Genomic DNA, 19412 nt, shown 5'->3' with positions numbered 1-19412 from the left:
AGGCGAAAAGATCACTTGAGCCCAGGAGTTCAAGGCTACAGTGAGCTGTGATCAAATCACTATACTCCAGCCTGGGTGATAGAACAGAACTCTGTTTCAAAAGAAAAAAAAAAAAAAAACAGGATCAGGTTTCTGGCCTTTTTGCAAAAGTGGGCACTCCATACAGAGATGCCATATGGGTACCATGCTGGCTGCATCGTGGGGTTTTGTTTTGTTTTGTTTTGTTTTTTTGAGACGGAGTCTGGCTCTGTCGCCCAGGCTGGAGTGTAGTGGTGTTATATCAGCTCACTGTAGCCTCTGCTTCCCGGGTTCAAGCGATTCTCCTGCCTCAACCTCCTGAGTAGCTGGGATTACAGGCATGCACCACCATGCCTGACTAATTTTTGTATATTTAGTAGAGACAGGGTTTTGCCATGTTGGCCAGGCTGGTCTTGAACTCCTGGCCTCAGGTGATCCGCCCGCCTCGGTCTCCCAAATTGTTGGGATTACAGGTGTGAGTCACCGCACCTGGCCTCCACTGTGGTTTTGAGGAGGCAGAGGAATGATGATGGTGAAAGTGGCTGCATTATGCTCACAGCTAGCACAGGCTCAGATAAGGCATGTTCCTTTCCTTCTCCCGAGTTCTCAAGCTCTCTCCCTGTCTCGCCCACCCTCTCCCCACCTCTCCAGGGCTCAGCCTGTTGCTGCTTCCCTTGCTCCTGGTTCAAGCTGGTGTCTGGGGATTCCCAAGGCCCCCAGGGAGGCCCCAGCTGAGCGTGCAGAAGCTGCAGAGGGAGTTCACGGTCAGCCTGCATCTCGCCAGGAAGCTGCTCTCCGAGGTTCGGGGCCAGGCCCACCGCTTTGTAAGTCCCCAAAATGCAGCTGGTGCTGGGGAAGGGCAGATCCCCAATCCCTTCTGGCCCCCACTAACAGACCTTGTCCCCCAGGCGGAATCTCACCTGCCAGGAGTGAACCTGGACCTTCTGCCCCTGGGAGAGCAGCTCCCCGATGTTTCCCTGACCTTCCAGGCCTGGCGCCGCCTCTCTGTGAGTGAGGGCTGGTGGAATGGGGCGGGAAGCTTGTGATAGACTGGGGCCAGGGTGCAAGATGAGGCTGGAGATTGAGCTGGAGATGCATTGGGGATAGAACCTGGATGATGTTGAATATGTCATTGGACATAAAGATGAAAGACAGGCACGGTGACTTACACCTCTAAACCCAGCACTTTGGGAGGCCAAGGTGGAAGGACTGCATGAGGCCAGGAGTTCAAGACTAGCCTGGGCAACATAGCGAGACTTTGTCTCTACAAAAGAATTTAAGAGGGGCCGGGCGCGGTGGCTCAAGCCTGTAATCCCAGCACTTTGGGAGGCCGAGACGGGCGGATCACGAGGTCAGGAGATCAAGACCATCCTGGCTAACACGGTGAAACCCCGTCTCTACTAAAAATACAAAAAAAACTAGCCGGGCGAGGTGGCGGGCGCCTGTAGTCCCAGCTGCTCGGGAGGCTGAGGCAGGAGAATGGCGTAAACCCGGGAGGCGGAGCTTGCAGTGAGCTGAGATCCGGCCACTGCAGTCCAGCCCGGGATACAGAGCAAGACTCCGTCTCAAAAAAAAAAAAAAAAAGAATTTAAGAGTTAGCCAGGCATGGTGGTATACACCTTTGGTCCCAGCTACTCAGGAGGCTGACATGGGAGGATTGCTTGGGCTCAGGAGTTGGAGGCTGCAGTGAGTTATAATCCTGGACTCCAGGATGGAGGACAGAGGGAGACCCTGTCTCAGAAAAATAAATAAACTGCCAGGCGTGGCGCTTCATGCCTGTAATCCCAGCACTCTGGGAGGCCAAGGAGGGTGGATCACCTGAGATAAGGAGTTCAAGACCAGCCTGACCAACATGGAGAAACCCCGTCTCTACTAAAAATACCAAATTAGCCGGGTATGGTGATGTGTGCCTGAAATCCCAGCTACTCAGGAGGCTGAAGCAGGAGAATTGCTTGAACCCAGGAGGCAGAGGTTGCAGTGAGATGAGATCGCGCCACTGCACTCCAGCCTGGGCAACAGAGCAAGACTCCATCTCAAAACAAACAAAAAACCAAACAAACAATAAAGATGAAGCCGGAATAAGGAAGTGGGGTTGGGAAGAGGTCAGAGTGGAGCTGGACGTGGAACGTGGCAGGCATGGGACCGGGATGAGACTGGAGAGAGATCACAGCAGCATGGAGGGTGGGTGGAGGTGGCACTGGGGGTGAGAATGCGGATAGCTAGAGATGAGAAGGTTGGAGATGAGGGTGAACATTAAGCAGGGGATGGAGAAGGGATGGGAGTTGCTGGTGGGGAAGGGAATGGATGGGGTTGGGAATGAGGTTGGAGATGGGATGGAAAAATTGAAAGAGTGAGTCTGGGCACATGGAGGAAGGACAGAGTTGGGATTAGGAAGGGGAATGGGGCTGAAGATGGGATGGAAACGCGTGGGCAGGAGGTATGATGGGGTGGTGAAGGAGAGAAGGGAACAGGGCTGCAGAACGAGAGTGCTTCAGGGACTGAGAGGGGTGGGTTAGAGAAGATCATGGGCATGGGAGGGAAAGGGAGGCTGGAAAAGGAGATGGGGCAAATATCCCAGACAGTGGAGATGGAAGGAATGGGGTGAGCTGGGCTGAGGTGGGGAAGTGCTATGGGGATAGACTGGAGGCTGGAGTGTGGAATGGGAAGGAGACCTGGATAGGGAGGGGGTGGGTGTGACATGGCCATCCTTGGTCTGTGGGCCTTTCCTGACCATCTGCCTTCCCTTCAGGACCTGGAGCGTCTCTGCTTCCTCTCCACCACGCTTCAGCCCTTCCGTGCCCTGCTGGGAGGGCTGGGGACCCAGGGCCGCTGGACCAACACGGAGAGGATGCAGCTGTGGGCCATGAGGCTGGACCTCCGTGATCTGCAGCGGCACCTGCGCTTCCAGGTAAAGCCCGGCCACCCCAGACCACGTGGGAAAGGAGACTCACTGGCTCATCCAGTGATCCCATGCTCTGAGTGTGTGTGTGAGAGTGTGAGCATAACTGTGACTGTGTGGGTCCAACAGTGTGAGAGTGTGACTGTAAGAGTGTGAGTGTGTGGGTCTGTGAGTGTGAGAGTGTGTGTGTGACTGTGAGAGTGTAGGTGTGACAGTGAGTGTGTGTGGGTCTGTATGAGTGTGAGCATGACTGTGTGTGTGTGTGGGTCCGTGAGTGTGTGACTGTGAGAGTGTGTGAGTGTGTGAGTCTGTGAGTGTGAGAATGTGTGGGTGTGACTGTGTGTGTGGGTCTGTATGAGTGTGAGCGTGACTGTGTGTGGGTCCGTGAGTGTGTGTGTGTGACTGTGAGTGTGTGTGGGTCTGTGAGTGTAAGAGTGTGTGGGTGTGACTGTGGGGGGGTCTGTATGAGTGTGAGCGTGACTGTGTGTGTGTGGGTCCATGAGTGTGAGTATGTGAGTGTGTAGGTCTCTGTGACTGTGAGAGTATATGGGTGTGAGTGTGTGTGGGGGTCTGTATGAATGTGACTATGTGGGTCCATTAGTGTGTGTGTGACTGTGTGTGGGTCTGTGAGTGTGAGAGTGTGTGGGCGTGACTGTGTGTGTGTCTGTATGAGTGTGAGTGTGACTGTGTGTGAGTGTGTGGATCCATGAGTGTGAGCGTGTGTGAGTGTGTGGGTCTGTGAGTGTGAGCATGGGTGTGACTGTGTGTGGGTCTGTATGAGTGTGAGCATGACTGTGTGTGTGTGGGTCTGTATGAGTGTGAGTGTGACTGTGTGTATGTGGGTCTGTGAGTATATGAGTGTGTGACTATGAGCCTGTGTGTGGGTCTGTGAGTGTGAGAGTGTGTGGGTGTGACTGTGAGTGTGGGGGGGGTCTGTATGAGTGTGAGCGTCGGACTGTGTGTGAGTGTGTGGGTCCATGAGTGTGAGAGTGTGTGAGTGTGTGAGTCTGTGAGTGTAAGAGTGTGTGAGTGTGTGGGTCTGTGAGCGTGAGAGTGTGTGTGTGGGTCTGTGAGTGTAAGAGTGTGTGAGTGTGTGGGTGGGTGTGTGAATGTGAGTGTTGTGTCAAAGTGAGGTGTGTGGGTGAGAGTTTGGGTGTAGGTGTGTCAGTGTGTGAGGATGAGTGTGAGTGTGACTGTGTGGGTACGTGAACGAATTTTTTTTTTTTTCTGAGACTGAGTCTCACTCTGTCGCTCAGGCTGGAGTGCAGTGGCACGCTCAGCTCACTGTAACTTCTGCCTCCCTGGTTCAAGCAATTCTCCTGCCTCAGCCTCCTAAGTAGCTAGGATTACAGGCCTGCACCACCACGCCTGGCTAATTTTTTTGTATTTTTAGTTTCACCATGTTGGCCAGGCTGGTCTTGAACTCCTGACCTCGTGCTCTGCCCGCCTCGGCCTCCCAAAGTGCTGGGATTACAGGCGTGAGCCACTGTGCTCAGCCATGAATGTGTTTTGTGTGAATGTGACTGTATGGGAATGAGTGTGACTGCGTTGTGAGAATGAGTATGTGTGTGAGTGTGTGCGTGTGTGTGCGCGGGCGCGTGCAGCCACACCAGGCCCTGGTGCCACCCTTCAATCTTGGCATTCTCCTGGGGCTCCAGGAGGCCATTGGGCTGTGAGGTCACTCGGGGTTTGTCCTGAGCGCCCAGCACAGCGTCTGCCTCCTGTTTCCCTTCTCCCTGTGATTCTCTGATGTCACCCAGATCTTCCAGAACCTTTCAAAGGGAAATCAGAATTTTACACTTAATGAAATGAGAATAGAAAATGCAAGTAGCAGAGCCAGGCGTGGTGGCTCACGCCTGGAATCCCAGCACTTTGGGAGGCCAAGGCAGGTAGATTATTTGAGGTCAGGAGCTCAAGACCAGCCTGGCCAACAGGGTAAAACCCCATCTCTACTAAAAATACAAAAATTAGCCAGGCGTGGTGGTGGGCACCTGTAATCCCAATGACTCGGGAGGCTGAGGTAGGAGAGAATTGCTTAAACTGAGGAGACAGAGGTTGCAGTGAGCCATGATCGCCTCACTGCATTCCAGCCTGGGTGGCAGAGCGGGACTTCAAGAAAGGAAGACAGAGAGAGAGAGAGAAAGGATGGGCAAGCAGCAGGGAATCTGAGCTATGTCACCCTCTGCCTGTTGCTGACCCAACCCAAGAGCAACCTTAACAGCAGAAACTTCCTGAACCCACCCCTCGGGGCAGTCCTTGGGGTGATCTAGCTCTGTGAGCATCCTCTTGCTCCTTGACTTCCATTTTCTCGAACTGAAAGATGAGGTGAGACGCGTTAGTGGATGACATCATGGAAGATCAAGTAGGGAATGTCCGGGGAAATCATGACCTTGTGGTCACTGATGTCATTAGAAGCCGCTGGGCACAAATAGGGAATGAGGATTCGCTCAGGTTCTCGGCCTGGCCCCTCCCTAACCCATGGCCTCTCCTCACAGGTGCTGGCTTCGGGATTCCACCTCCCGGAGGAGGAGGAGGAAGAGGAGGAGGAGGAGGAAGAGAGGAAGGGGCTGCTCCCAGGGGCACTGGGTAATGCCTCACAGGGGCCGGCCCAGGTGTCCTGGCCCCAACTCCTCTCCACCTACCGCCTGCTGCACTCCTTGGAGCTCGTCTTATCTCGGGCCGTGCGGGACTTGCTGCTGCTGTCCAAGGCCGGGCACTCAGTCTGGCCCTTGGGGTTCCCAACATTGGGCCCCCAGCCCTGATTGGGTGGCTTCTTAGCCCCCTGCCCCTCACCCTTTAGTACTTTAGGACTGGAGTCTTGGCATCAGGGCAGCCTCCGCATCATCAGCGTTGGACAAGGGAGGGCTCTTCCAGCCCCCTGCCCCCGGCCCTACCCAGTAACTGAAAGCCCCTCTGGTCCTTGCCAGCTATTTATTTCTTGAATATTTATTTATTGTTAGAGAGATGATGGTTTATTTATTGTCTCAGAACCTGCTGGTCCTCCTTGGGCCGAGCCCCCATGCTGGGTGCCCAATAAAGCACTCTCATCCACCCCTGGCCTCCGCTTATCTTCTGGGAAGGGCTGCTGACACCCAGAGGGCAGGGCAGCCTGGAATGGGGTCAGCAACCTCTAGCCATCCTGAACCCCTCTCTGCTCCTACATTTTTGGGGTCCCTGGCCCATCTTCCCCTACGATGTCCTGCTCCGCCAGGCAGTTGCCATAGTAACCAGTGGCATCCTGAGGCCGAGCTACCATTTTGGAAGCTCAAGGCAGCTCATCTTTGATTCTGAGCAGTGCTCCTTAAGCCCCCTAACCACCTTCCTTTGGCCTGGATGTGACTCCAGAGGTTTGTGTTACCCCTGCTCAGTTCTGAGGGTCTTGGTGCAGGGAGTTGGGTTGGGAAGCGGAAGTCAGAGAGGGAGGCCTGTAAGGAGAATGGTCGCTGTTCCCTCTCAGTCTTCCTTGCAGTCTTTATTTTTTTATTTTGCTTTTAAAAGATGGGGGTCTTGCTATGTTGCCCAGGCTGATCTCGAACTCCTGGTCTCAAGCACTCCTCCCACCTTGGCCTCCCAAAGCTCTGGGGTGACAGGCATAAGCCCCCGTGCCCAGCCTCCATGCAGTCCAGATAGCTGACTCAGGCTGGAGAGGAACCAGGGCAGGCACCCTGAGACGTGGTCTCAGTGGAGTAGGTGGTCCACCAGCCTGTGTTGGAGAATCAGACTCCTTAAGTCAAGGTCTTCCCAGACGTCTGGTTTTGCCTGCTCCATGAATGATACATCAAGACGCTGAGGCCCAGAGGGTGGAGAGGATGTGTCCACGGTGGCAGAGGGAGCAGGGCTCAGCGGTGTCGGAGCGAGACTTCTGGCCCCCACTCAGGGCCTGGCTCCCAGAGCGCCGGGTTTCAGTCACTGGGGCTTAGGCCGGCCCAGACGGGCTTGCAGCTCCTGCATCATGCCGGGGTGCATGAGGTCAAACCTGAAGGCGGAAGTCAGGCCCATAAGAACGGGTTCCCAGGTGCCCACGGTCTCTTCCCCACCCCAGCCGAGTTGCCCTGTGCCTACCCATGTCCCAGGGGCCTTCTCCTGGCTGGCACCGGGGTCCCATCATGCCTCAGAGGGCTTGGCTCTGGGGGTTCCTCTGGCTGGAGGGGTCTCTGCTCAGGGGCCGACAGTTCCTCCTCAGGAGGATTGGGGGCTGGGGGCTCTTCCTGCTGCTCCAGGGCTGGAGTCCGACGAAAAGAGGGCCGGGAGCGACGCTGTGAGGAGCTTCTCGAGAGGTGCACGCGGCTCCTTGGGACAGAGACGTCTAGGAGGGACCCAGGGAGCGGGGCCTGCAGGAAAGGGAGCACAGAGGACCATGGGACCGGCTTCGGGATTCCACTCATTCCCCCCCAGACCCCACTAAGAGCCCTCACCTCACTCCAGCTGCTGGCAGCACCTCCTCTGGCACTGCCTGTGGCCTCAGCCGTCTCGGCTTCCCCGACTGACCCTGGCGCAGCTTCTGCAGGGGCCTGGTGTGTTGGCCACTCCTCCTGGCCCCTGACGTCTTCCAGGCTTTCTGGCTCAGTCTCCTTGGCCTCTGCCCTCCAGCCCCCGGTCACCATGAGACCCTCTGCAACAAGGAGCCTTGGTGCCTCTCCCTCAGGGTGGTGGTCCCCACGCCGCCCCTCACTGTCTTCCCTCTGTTCTCTTTCCTGCCATCCGACAGCCTTTTCTTCCAACAGCGCCTCCACCATGGCTCCCATCCCATCTGCCCTCGATGTCTGGGAGCCCACGTGATCCAGCCCACAGCTGTCCCCTGTACCTGCAGATTCCTCTGCCTCTACCCGCCCTCCCCCAGGTCCTCCCTCCCTGGCCTCAAAAGCCTCTGCTTGGCCACCTCTGCCTGCCACCTCTTCCTCTGCTGAGCCCTCCAGGCCAAATTCCTGCCCACCTGCATGCTCTCCTGCTGCTGTCTCTTCCCTTTCTTTCAAGTCCCAGCCTTGCCCAAGTGCCCCTTCCAAAGCTTCACCAGCACCAGCAGCGCTGACGTCTGGGTCCACCTCACCCCCCATAACCTCAGCAGCCACAGTGCCAGTCTGTGCGTCCTCACGGTCCTGGAGGCCCACAGCCACCACCTGCAGCCTCCAGTCTCTCCTGGGTGTTCTGTCAGCCTCCGCCTCCCCATCCTTGGTTTCTCTGGCATAGGCCTCTCCCAGTGACAGGCCAGGCCCTGCGTCTGCTCCTGTGCTTCCATCCAGATCCTGGTTCTCTGAGACAGATGCCTCTCCCTCCTCAATTCCACATCCCGTGTCCTGGGTTGTTGGCCCCTCCCCGCCTGCCTCTGGGACTTCTGATAGTTCAGACTCTTGGTCTCCTTCGGCCTCAGCCACCGGGGTCTGGCCTCCCGCAGCCTCCTCCTCCCACTGCTCGCCATCGGCCGCATCCTCCTGGGTATTTCCTCTCTCCATGTCCCTTCTCGTGCGGTTTTCCCAGGCTCCTGGGAAAGCCTCAGAGGCCTCGGGCTTTACAGACTCCGCGTGCCTGGGACCTGCCTCCAGGCTCCTCTCCTGCTCCTCTTTGCTCCGGGCCAGAACTCCCTGGAGTTCCTCCTCACCTGCCTCTCTTTCCTCGGGTTGCTTACTTGGGGTCTGGGTGCCTCCCATCAGCTCAGGTCCCTGGCCTTTGGTGACCCTGTGTGTGAGGCCACCCCATTCCACCCCCAGTGGGCCGCAGCTAGTCTGGGCCACCTCGCTCTCCTCCCCTGTGAGCTCCTCCTCAGGCCTGGCCTCTGGAGTTACCTCCAAGTCAGCAGCGCCTTCAGCCTCTCCATCTGAGGGCAGCTCAGCCGCTAGATCCCTGCCACTCCCTCTCTCCTCCTGGGCCTCCTCTGCCTGTACCAGCTCCTCCAGCCTGGCCCAGTCAGCCCTGATCTCCAAGTCCCATCTCATCTCAGCCTCCTTCCCACACAGGTCCGCCTGACCCTCAAAGCTCTCCCCTGCTTCCTGGCCTCCCACAGCCTCCCTCCCTGCTGTCTGGCTCTCAGCAGCCTCTTCTGTTCTCTCAGTGCCCAGGACCTGGGCCTGTTTGGGAAAAGGGCTCACCTCAGCCTCTCTCTCCTCATCTCCCTCCTCCTCTAGGACCCAGACTTTTCCAGTAGCCTCTAGGAGCCTTTCTCCTGGGACTGTTCCATATTCTGTCTGTCTGACTCCCGGGAGGTCAGCCTCCTCTTTGCCTGAGGTTGTCCAGGCCTCCTCCCCTCCTGAGGCTGTCCTGGCCTCCTCCTCCCTGGCCGGGGCTGTCCCGGCCTCCTCCCCGCCTGAGGCTGTCCTGGCCTCCTCCTCCCTGGCCGGGGCTGTCCCAGCCTCCTCCCTGCCTGAGGCTGTCTCGGCCTCCTCCTCACCTGAGATCGTCCTGGCTTCCTCCCCATCTAAAATTGTCCTCGCCCCTTCCCTGCCTGGGGTTGTTCTGGCCTCCTCTCTGCCTAAGATTCCCCAGTCCTCAGGCTCTGCCCCTGGGCCCCACGCCCCCCATGCCCTAGTGCTTTCACAGGCCTTCTCCACCACCACCACCTCTTCTCCTTTCCCAGCCCCTTTGGCCCCAGGCTCCTCAGTTTCCCCTGCATCTGCCTTCCTGACCCCCTGCTCCGTCTCCCGGTTGTCCCCCGCCGCCTTTAGCCCGCCAGCACCAGCCTTCCCCTCTGGCTCCCCGTGCCAGGTCCACTCTGACTCCGCCCCTCTGGCCATTCCTGGCTCTCTTGCCCTGACCTCTTCCTCCTCCTCCTCCTGTTCCCAGATTCTCAGCCTCTCCTCTCTGTTCACTTCCTGCTCATCGGGCTCCTGCCTCTCCTGGGCTTGGCCGCTCCTCTCTTGGCAAGCCCCAGACCCTGCCTTGGATTTCTTTCTGGCCTCCAAGGGGGCACTTGGCTCCTGGCACCTGGCAGCCTTGGCTGTCTCACCAGCCCCACTGTCCTGCCTCTCTGCTTGGGACCCATGGGAGCTGCCATCTCCCCAGCCCCAGGTCTGTTCCACAGCTGAGCTCCCCGCTTCACGTCTTCTGTCCTCTCCAGGCCCTTTCAGCCCTCCAGCCCCCTCGTTTTGGCTGCCTCTAAGGCCCTCCAGGGCCTCCTGGGCTTCCTCCTCTACAATCTTCCCTGTCCTTCCCATGGCCACTGCCCCCAGTTCCTCAGCCGCCTGTGCCTCCCGCTCTACAGTGGGGACTGCATCGCCCAAGAGGTAGGAGACAAAGGTGCCGAGGGAATCCTAGGAAAAAAGAGGGAGGGGAGAGGCATTAAGGGGAGTCCCAGTCCTTTCCCTGGGGGTCCTGGCTGGAGGAGCCCAGGTTAAGGAACAGGGTACTGAGATCTGAGAAGAGAAGAGGACTTGCAGAAGGAGCCAGAAAAGGCATCGATTAGGGGTACGAGGACGCATGGGTGGAGGTGGGGCCTAAAATTCAGAAAAGATTAGGCCAGGAGTCTGCCTGATCCTGAGAAAGCAATCTCCAGTCTGAGGAGATCAGAAGGAGGAAGGGAAAGGTGAGGCCCCAGGGGAGGTGCCCGGAGGTGAGGCCCCAGGGAATGGGGTGCAAGTCTCTGGCAGCTGTCTGCCCCTCTCACCAGTGCCCCCCTCAAGGCCTGGTGCAGCCCAGGGAGGTGTAGCCGGAGGAAGTCCATCCTGTCTGTCTGTGTCTGTGTGTCCAGAAAGCTGATAATGACCGTCCCCACCCACCAAGACAAGCCAATCTTCCCGAGGACCGAAGGCACTTCCTCTTCCCCTGTGTCTCCCTGATGTGTCCCCACCCCAGGCCCTGCCCACGGCCCTTGATGCCCACAGCAGCCCCCACTGCAGCCCGGGAAATGGGTGTACATCACACAGGGGACTCAGGTGCACATTTGGAAATAAAGGGTAAGGGAGAGGCCAGAAAAGTCAAAGTGAGAGCAGGAGACCTTAGAACTGGGGCGGGGGAGAGGGAGGAGACATGCGGCAATAGCAGCTCAAGTGACTCAGGTCTTGTATGCGCACCTCAGCCATTTCCGTCTCCCCTACAAGCCACAGCCTTCCACTCTGCAAGAGGAAGCTGGGGTTTGTGGTTCCTGTTTTGCCTGGGAGGAAAGAGTAGCAGTGAAGAGGGGGCTGGTGGGAGCTCTGACACATTTCAGTGTCATTAATGCTTCCGCCAGGGGCGGAAGGGGCCGGATTGGTGGCTCTAGGGTGCATCCCCTCATCTATGATTAGCCTTGCAAAAGAGAACTTGGCTAAACTTTATATTGTGGCTATCTTTGTCTTCCTCCCACCTTCCTGTGACTTCCTTGATGGCAGATGCCATGTATGAAACGCTGCTGAATTTCTAGAGCCCTGCACGGTAGTAGGATTCCATTTTCCATCAGTTGAGTGACCTGGGAGGCACGCTAGAGGGGGCACATTCTTTTTCTTTTCTTTTTTTTTTTTTTTTGAGACAGTCTCACTCTGTCGCCCAAGCTGGGGTGTAGTGTCGAGATCTTGGCTCGCTGCAAACTCTGCCTCCCTGGTTCAAGTGATTCTCCTGCCTCAGCCTCCCATGCCCGGCTAATTTTTGTATCTTTAGTACAGACAGGGTTTTGCCATTTGGCCAGGCTGGTCTCAAACTCCTGACCTCAGGTGATCTGTCCACCTTGGCCTCCCAAAGTGTTGGGATGATGGATGTGAGCCACCACGCCCAGACCAGTGGGCACATTTCAAACAGCATTCTGAAGGCCTGGTGGTGAGAAAGAGCGGATAGAGCTGGCACAGCCCATAGCAGAGATGAGGCCAAGGACAAGAAGAGAATGCAGGATGCCACTTTCCACCTAGAGGAAGGTAAGAATATGATTCCTTATTTGGAACTACATAAAGTGACCTTGCTCTACTTCTCTTCCCCACACCCTCCTTCTCCCCTCTCCAGCCCCACTTTCCTATTCCAATTAGGGCAATTGGATGAAATCACAGCATTGGAATCTTAGGCCTTAAAAACATTTAGTCTGGCCAGGTGCGGTGGCTCACGCCTGTAGTCCCAGCACTTTGGGAAGCCAAGGCGGATGGATTGCTTGAGCTCAGGAGTTTGAGGCCAGCCTGGGCAACGTGGCAAAATCCCATCTCTACAAAAAATACAAAAATCAGCTGGGCATGGTGGTGCGCACCTGCTGTCCCAGCTACTCAGGAGGCTGAGGTGGGAGGATCGCCTGAGCCTGGGAGGTCAATGTTGCAGCAAACCAAGATCCTGCTGCTGCACTCCAGCCTGGGCAACAGAGCAAAACCCTGTCAAAAAAAAAAAAAAAAAAAATCTGGTCTAAGCACCTTTGATGGAGGAAGGAATCCTGCAGCAGCCTGGAGAGCCAACCCAGTGGCCCTCTCGTGCTCTATTTCTTATCACTACACAGGTCTCTAAAGTCACCTTTATGTGTAACATTGTATGATTGTCAGCAATTTTCCAATTTTTTTCACACGTATATATGTGTCTCTTCTTTTCTTTTTCACTTTTTCTTTGAGAGACGACCTCACTCTGTCGCCCAGGCTGGAGTGCAAGTGGCATGATCATAGCTTGTCCCGTCCCGCGGGATCGTCAATGTAGACCCTAGAAGAGGGAGTGGGAACTCGGGGGGACAAGAGACATGAGAAATGGAGACAAGACAGTATCCTGATCAAGTCTCGTTTATTGGTGGCAGCGTAATGCCTTATATAGACCAGCAGGGGCGGAGGTTGGGACAGGGCAATGATGGTGGCCCTGCGGTGGGCGTGGCCAGGTAGGTTTCGGTTTCTTCGGTCGGATGTCATGTTGCGCCTGCGCCTTCGGGGCTGGTAACTTTCCCGGGCGCGGGATGGCGCCTGCACTGTAAGTTGATCATCTTCCCGGGCGCGGGAAGATGGGTGGTGAAGAACCCGGAAGACCGCCATTTTGTACTGGCGTATGGGACAGCAGAACAGGGAAGAAAGTAAATCTAGGGAGGAGGCATAGAGTGGAAACGTATAGAGCTCAGGCATCAGTCGTCAGTTATTATCGCTATGGCCGGGCCACGCGGCTGCAGACAGGTCCCCCTTTTTTATTATTTCATGATGAGAGATAGCCCCTCGGGAACTGCGCCTGTCTTAGGTTGGGTCAACTCATCCCCACCTTTTAAGCCCGTCATGGGATTAGGCAGCAGCAGGGGCGGCCCTCCTGTCTTAGGCTCAATTGGGGGTGGTGTCCTCTTACCCGTCATTGACTGTCCAGTTCAGCCCACAGGGGAGGTGGTCTTATAAGGGCAGGTAAGACTCACCATGTTCAGACATCTCAAGGCGATGATAATGGACCTGTATAGGCTTGGCCTGGAAGGCCTCGATTTGTCGTCTGACGAATGCCATAAGCTTATTAAAGATTATAGGCCCAAGAGTGAGGAAGAGTAGAAGGGTAAGTAAAGGACCCAAAAATGGTAGGAGATAAAGGAGAAGTCCGTGGAGTCCAGTCCAAAGCGGATTGGTGGCCAGGTCTTTTCTGCGTTTTTCTAGCTCTTCTTGTAAGGTCTTTATCTCTGACGATCCCAGATTTGTTTTTTTTTTTTTTTTTTTTTTTTTGAGGCAGAGTCTGGCTCTCTTGCCCAGGCTGGAGTGCAGTGGCCAGATCTCAGCTCACTGAAAGCTCCGCCTGCCGGGTTTACGCCATTCTCCTGCCTCAGCCTCCCGAGTAGCTGGGACTACAGGCGCCCGCCATCTCGCCTGGCTAGTCTTTTGTATTTTTTAGTAGAGACGGGGTTTCACTGTGTTAGCCAGGATGGTCTCGATCTCCTGACCTCGTGATCCGCCCGTCTCGGCCTCCCAAAGTGCTGGGATTACAGGCTTGAGCCACCGCGCCCGGCCCCCAGATTTGTTAGCATAAAAACAGCATCTTTCCTGTAAAGCCAAACAGATCCCTCCCTGTTCTGCTGTTATTAAGTCTCGACCTCTTCTGTTTTGGAGAACTACTTCAGCTAATGAGTCTACCTGATCTTGTAGATCTTGTATAGTACTGGATAAGGTTTGTACATCTGAAATTAATTGACTGGATAATTTAGTATATTGGGTTAGTGAGACTCCTAGGCCTGTAGCTCCTGTTGTAAATGCAGTGGTGATTCCCAGTCCAGTCGACAAGGGAATAAATTGTATGGCCCGTTTTGGTCTATATATAAAATGCTCAACAGCGGGGATGGGGATAGGTTCATCTCCAGGGATGATATCAATGTCGGGGAGAAGAGTGGCTAGAACACAAAGCCCTGTCCAATTTGTGGGTAGATAAGTATATGCCATGTTGTTTCCACAGAGGAAAACCGAGCCATTTATAGCACACAAGGGGCTGGTGACATTGATTATGGAGGTACAGTTGTTGAATACAACGTAGCCTAGATCGATTTCTTCAGTGCTATTGTAAGAGGGTGAAAAGAGGCAAGAGGAATTATAAAACTTCATTGGTTGAACTAAGAGGGGAGAAATAATTGGACAGGAGTTATTGACCAAGGACTCACCCGAGTAATTGACATAGGATAATGAAAAATTAGATATAGCGAGAGGAGTAGGGGGACCCATTCTTAAACAAAGCCAACAATCGTGGGCAAGGCTTGTATTGGACATTTGGAGTAAGTTGTAAGTAGCATTAAGGATATCAAAAGTTTGAGCATCGATCATAAGGTTATCTCTAACCTTAGGCAGGGCCAAAGGGTGATATTGAATTTCAGGATATAGGGCTTTATGAATTTCTTCTAGCTTTTTCTAACAGTTTTAATTCTTGTGGTGTCTAATGGGCCTCCCCCGTCAGAGATGTGGATCGGGGCTGTAGTGCTCCAGCAAACAGGTTGTCCTTTTTGGCCGTTACAATGAGATTGTACAAGTTTATTGGTGGATCCTAATACTTGTATGTCACTGGTACCTCCAGTTTGTGTTTGTAATAATGTAGCCGTATAGTATGTTTTATTGCCGGATTTGCATTGTTGATATGAGGTGTAGCAAGAACTGTGTACAGAGGACTGGAAAGAACTACAGGGGCATTCTTGGAGTGGCCCGCTAGGGGAGGTGTCTCTTGGGGTTGACTTACATTTCCATTGTTGGTTTGGCATTAAATAAGCTGTCTTGCCCGAGCAGGTCACTTGGGAGATCCTGTCTGATGGAGGTTCAGATACTTGTCCCCCGCTGCAGTCACAAGGCTGGCCGTGTTGCTTTTGTATTAGTTCTATTGCTCTACGAGGGTCATCAAAACCTGCCCAGACTGTCACTATGTTATATAAAAAGATTATTTTCCAAAGGAATCTCATGTTGGGCTTCATTTTCTGAAAAACAAAAGGGAAGAAACTTCTCAGGGAGGATTGTTTTCCTGGACTGACAATGGTTATGGTTTATTTGTCTTACCAATCTTTCGGGCAGCCATCTGGCTGCATCATTTTTTTGTGAGAAAATACATACTGAGCCTTTTCCCCAAACTAAAACTGGGTCAGGGCCATGCCATGAATTATCGAGTGGATCTTTCCATTTAACCATTGCAAACTGTTTTTGAGATTCAGGATGCCAGAAACGGTCGGCAGCAGATTTTCCGTGACTGTCCAAATTTTAAAAATTAAGGATAAAGAGGGCATGATTAAGTATGTTTCTGGGGGTACCCTTCACGGGGTACCAGCTCCCCCCTTTCATTTTTTCAATAGTAGTTTTTAATGACAGATGGGCCCTTTCTACTATTCCTTGTCCTTGGGGATTGTAGGGAATGCCTGCGATATGTTTAATTTGTAGGGTGTTGCAGAATTGTAGGAAAGTTTTGGCTATGTAACCAGGGCCGTTGTCTGTCTTAATTTGTTTGGGTATACCTAAGATGGAAAAGCAATGTAATAAGTGAGCTATGACATGTTTGGTGGTTTCTCCTGTCTGGAGAGTCGCAATAATGAACCCACTATAGGTGTCTATGCATACATGAATATATTTTAGTTGGCCAAATTCTGAGTGATGTGTAACGTCCATTTGCCAAATTTCGTTGGGCATGAGCCCTCGAGGGTTAACTCCTAGATGAGGAACGGGTAAATAAGTTATGCAGTTAGCACATTGTTTAACTATTTGTCGGGCCTGTTCTCTAGTAATTTTAAACATAAGTCTTAAGGTCTGGGCGTTTAAATGATGTAAGGCATGTGCTTTTTGTGCTTGTTGTAAATTGTCTGTAGTGACTGTGGCTATGGTTTTTGTTGCCATGTCAGCTGTTCAATTACCTTGTACTAAAGGTCCCAGTAATCCTGAATGTGCTCTAATATGTCCAAGGAAAAAGGGAGTAGTCCTTTTTTGAATAAGTTGTTGACATTGTAGAAATAGGTTAGCTGTGTCTGAAATATGTTTAATTTGCGGCACGGTCTCTAAGAGGGGTATTGAATGAGCCAGGTAGGCGCTGTCTGTGTAAATATTAAGTGGCTGACAAGGGAAAGCTGATAATGCTGCAATTATAGCTTGTAATTCGACTAGCTGAGCTGATGTGTAAGTGGTTTGGAATTTTTGTTTCTGGATTTTTATTTTGATTTTCGCGGCAATCTTTTGCAAAGTGTCCTTTTTTACCGCATTTAAAGCACTCCCCTTTATCTTTGCCTTTGTTATTGAGGAAGTCTTTTACTGTTTGACCGCTAAAGGCGGCGGCCATTGCTAGACCCTGTTGATATGAGGGCCCAATATCTGAACAAAGGCGAATATATCCTGTTAAATCTGTTTTCTTTCGATAAGGTCTGATTGCCGCTTGACAGGCAGGGTTGGCGTTTTCATATGCCAACTGTTTAACATAATCTATACCCATTTCTGCATTTCCGAAAATTCTACCTGCCGTGGTCATGAGTCTATGTACAAAATCTGAGAACAGCTCATCTGGTCCTTGTTTGACTGCCGTGAGTGAGGCCCCTGGGTCTCCTTTAACAGGGAGTTTCCTCCAGGCTTTTGTAGCAGCTGCCTGGATTTGTGAAAACAAGCCAGGATCATATTGCATTTCGGCCTCAGTGTCTGCATAGTTACCTGAACCAGTTAACATATCAAAATCCCAGCCATTTCCTGCCTGTTGGTTTCTTTTAGCTGTGTCCCTACAATTTTCAAAAAACTCTGACTTCCAAATTAAATGATCTCCCCCAGAGAGAACTGCCCTAACTAAGGTATTCCAATCTGTAGGGGTGAGCCAGTTATCGGCTACAAATTCCACTATTGCGAGAGTATATGGAGCAATAGCCCCATATTGAGAAGCAGCAGTTTTTAACTCTTTTATGATAGTGAAATCAAACCCAGTATGATGTCTCCAAGCCTGTCCTTGCCCTTCTGTGGTTTCAGTAACTGGGACGATGTCTTTGGGGGAGGAGTCTTCTCCATGTCGGCTAGCAACTAACCCCCCTCTTGGGACATGCTGTCCGGGCCGCTGAGGTGGGCGCAGGGAACCCCCCATAACATCCGGGTTAGGTACCTTTTCATTTCCTGTTTTTAATTTTTGGAGCCTAATTATCAATGATTGATGCAACTCCTCAAGTTTAATTTGTTCTTCTAGTTGAGCAATTTTTTGTTTTAATTCTTCTTTGGGATCTACTACTGCCATAACAGTGGGCGCAGAAGCCCCATTACGTGTCCCATTATATGGGGGCGGGCGTGAAGTAAAGGGAGGCCAGTCGAGGTTATGATATTTAGCCACCTCTTCCTCTAAGTCATCCCAATTTATGTCTGATTGATCAGGCTTATTAGTTTCTTCCTCTTTTTGAGGTTTTTGTAAAACCGGATATTTTTTCTGTTTGTTTTTGTGTAACATTTCTTTATCTGTTACAGAAGGAGACTTGACTCCCTCATCATCGCTCTCAAGGGAAATGAGATCCTCCTCGGTATCTTGCGGAGGTTTTGTGAGGTCAGAGCGGCAACCAACCTTTAGAATGTGTTCTGTTTGGGTGACCGCGGCCATGACTTGTGGATCGGCCTCCTTTTTATCTATCAAATCTTTAATAAGATTCCAATAAGAGAAGGCGGTCACAGGAATTTTTTCTGACCCAAAAGTATTATAGTAATCTTGAAAACAATCTCCTACTCTACGCCATCTTTTAATATCAATAGTTCCTTCCTGTGGGAACCAAGGGCAGGTGTCTTTTACAAAGTCAAAAAATTTAAACAAATCATTACCTTTAACCGTTACTCCTCGTGTCTTTAAAGCCTCTTTTAATTGTCCTACATAGATTTTATGTTGACTTAATTCTTGTCCCATTTCGGGCACGTCACTTACCTTCGATCCTGACGCGGCAGGTTCCCACGGTGATCGGAGGAGTTTAGTTTCACGTTGACGGTCCACCGTTCTTTCGAGTCCTCTTCCTCACGGAATCCCTCGTTTCCAGGCCCCACGTTGAGGTGCCACGTGTCCCGTCCTGCGGGATCGTCAATGTAGACCCTAGAAGAGGGAGTGGGAACTCGGGGGGACAAGAGACACGAGAAATGGAGACAAGACAGTATCCTGATCAAGTCTCGTTTATTGGTGGCAGCGTAATGCCTTAAATAGACCAGCAGGGGCAGAGGTTGGGCCAGGGTGATGATGGTGGCCCTGCGGTGGGCGTGGCCAGGTAGGTTTCGGTTTCTTCGTGGGAGGTCATGTTGCGCCTGCGCGTTAGGCTGGTAACTTTCCCAGGCACGGGATGGCGCCTGCGCTGTAAGTTGATCATCTTCCCCGGCGCGGGAAGATGGGTGGTGAAGAACCTGGAAGAGCGCCATTTTGTACTGGCCTATGAGAAAGCAGAACAGGGAAGAAAGTAAATCTAGGGAGGAGGCATAGAGTGGAAACCTATAGAGCTCAGGCATCAGTCATCAGTTATTATCGCTATGGCCGGGCCACGCGGCTCCGGACAATAGCTCACTGTAGCTTCACCTCCTAGGCACAAGTGATCCTCCCACCTCAGCCTCCAAAGTACCTGTGACTACAGGCACGCGCCACCACGCACGGCTAATTTTTGTTTTATATGTATATATATTATACATATATATAGTTATATATATATTTGTACCTTGGTTTTCTCATCTGTAACACCAGGGGTTGAACTGCTGTGATATTTTTTGGTTCTAGGATAATTTGGAAATAGGGATCTCTTAACATCTTGGATACTGCCAATAGATAATTCATGAAATCCCCTTAGATGGGTATTATGTTTATTTAGGTCTCTAAAACAATTTGTAAAGTCAACAGATGGGGATAAGAATGACCTGAAGCTAGTCGTCTTTGTTCGAAACCAGAAACACTCCTGCCTCAAAAAACAAACAAAAACAAAAACAAAAAAACCAAAAAGGGAGGAGTAGGCAGGTCCATATTTGTTTCTGGCAAGTGAGTGCTGAAGGAAAGGAACTGAAGCCTCCCACAGCCATAACTGGTCCTGGCAGGATACCGTCTGGGTCTTGAGCGCCGCTGATCTAAGGTCATGGCTCTGCTTGCTGCTCCCACCCGCTCCAGTTTAAAACCTGCCCTTCCAGGGTTCTCCGGCCCCTCCCTTTCTCACGCTCCGAAGCCGAGAAGGCCTAAAGCGAAGATAGAGAGG

General features: G+C 52.6%; 2 protein-coding genes across 4 annotated transcripts; one reads left to right on the top strand and one right to left on the bottom strand.

Annotated features, from left to right (window-relative positions):
• The first annotated feature begins 490 nt into the window (after window positions 1–490).
• IL27 (interleukin 27) lies at window positions 491–5725 on the top strand. The gene is made up of 4 exons (XM_073015270.1): window positions 491–842; window positions 927–1025; window positions 2768–2926; window positions 5413–5725. The coding sequence occupies exons 1-4, from the start codon at window positions 600–602 to the stop codon at window positions 5677–5679; spliced, it is 768 nt and encodes a 255-aa protein (XP_072871371.1). The 5' UTR covers window positions 491–599; the 3' UTR covers window positions 5680–5725.
• Window positions 5726–5876: 151 nt separating this feature from the next.
• On the bottom strand, window positions 5877–19399 carry APOBR (apolipoprotein B receptor). Of its 3 annotated transcripts, XM_037989668.2 has the most exons (7): window positions 19084–19360; window positions 18119–18608; window positions 14951–15182; window positions 12305–12484; window positions 7333–10158; window positions 6980–7248; window positions 5877–6893 (listed from the first exon to the last, which is right to left on the bottom strand). In XM_037989668.2, exons 4-7 carry the CDS (start codon window positions 12446–12448, stop codon window positions 6824–6826), a joined length of 3309 nt encoding a protein of 1102 aa, XP_037845596.2. In that variant the 5' UTR covers window positions 12449–12484; window positions 14951–15182; window positions 18119–18608; window positions 19084–19360; the 3' UTR covers window positions 5877–6823. The 3 variants fall into 3 exon arrangements, 2 of the variants coding, with proteins under 2 accessions (XP_037845596.2, XP_007987317.3); XM_007989126.3 differs by lacking the exons at window positions 12305–12484; window positions 14951–15182; window positions 18119–18608; window positions 19084–19360 and adding an exon at window positions 10512–11317; XR_005237691.2 differs by lacking the exons at window positions 5877–6893; window positions 6980–7248; window positions 7333–10158; window positions 12305–12484 and adding an exon at window positions 12544–12848 and having other exon boundaries at window positions 19084–19399.
• Window positions 19400–19412: the final 13 nt, after the last annotated feature.

This window comes from Chlorocebus sabaeus, chromosome 5, assembly GCF_047675955.1.
Source record: "Chlorocebus sabaeus isolate Y175 chromosome 5, mChlSab1.0.hap1, whole genome shotgun sequence".
NCBI classification, from domain to species: domain Eukaryota; kingdom Metazoa; phylum Chordata; class Mammalia; order Primates; family Cercopithecidae; genus Chlorocebus; species Chlorocebus sabaeus.
Note: the sequence above shows the minus strand (reverse complement) of the source record. Positions and strands in the feature narration are given on the sequence as shown.

Bases quoted from the DNA above. Each gene is read 5' to 3' on its own strand.
- APOBR (XM_007989126.3), bottom strand. From the start codon at position 10,763: ATGTACACCCATTTCCCGGGCTGCAGTGGGGGCTGCTGTGGGCATCAA. The intron at 10,159-10,511 runs GTGAGAGGGGCA...CTTTTTTCCTAG, and splicing joins AGGCCTTGAGGGGGGCACTG to GATTCCCTCGGCACCTTTGT. The intron at 6,894-6,979 runs GTAGGCACAGGG...TTCCGCCTTCAG, and splicing joins AGAAGGCCCCTGGGACATGG to GTTTGACCTCATGCACCCCG.
- IL27 (XM_073015270.1), top strand. From the start codon at position 600: ATGTTCCTTTCCTTCTCCCGAGTTCTCAAGCTCTCTCCCTGTCTCGCC. The intron at 1,026-2,767 runs GTGAGTGAGGGC...CCTTCCCTTCAG, and splicing joins AGGCCTGGCGCCGCCTCTCT to GACCTGGAGCGTCTCTGCTT. The intron at 2,927-5,412 runs GTAAAGCCCGGC...CTCTCCTCACAG, and splicing joins AGCGGCACCTGCGCTTCCAG to GTGCTGGCTTCGGGATTCCA.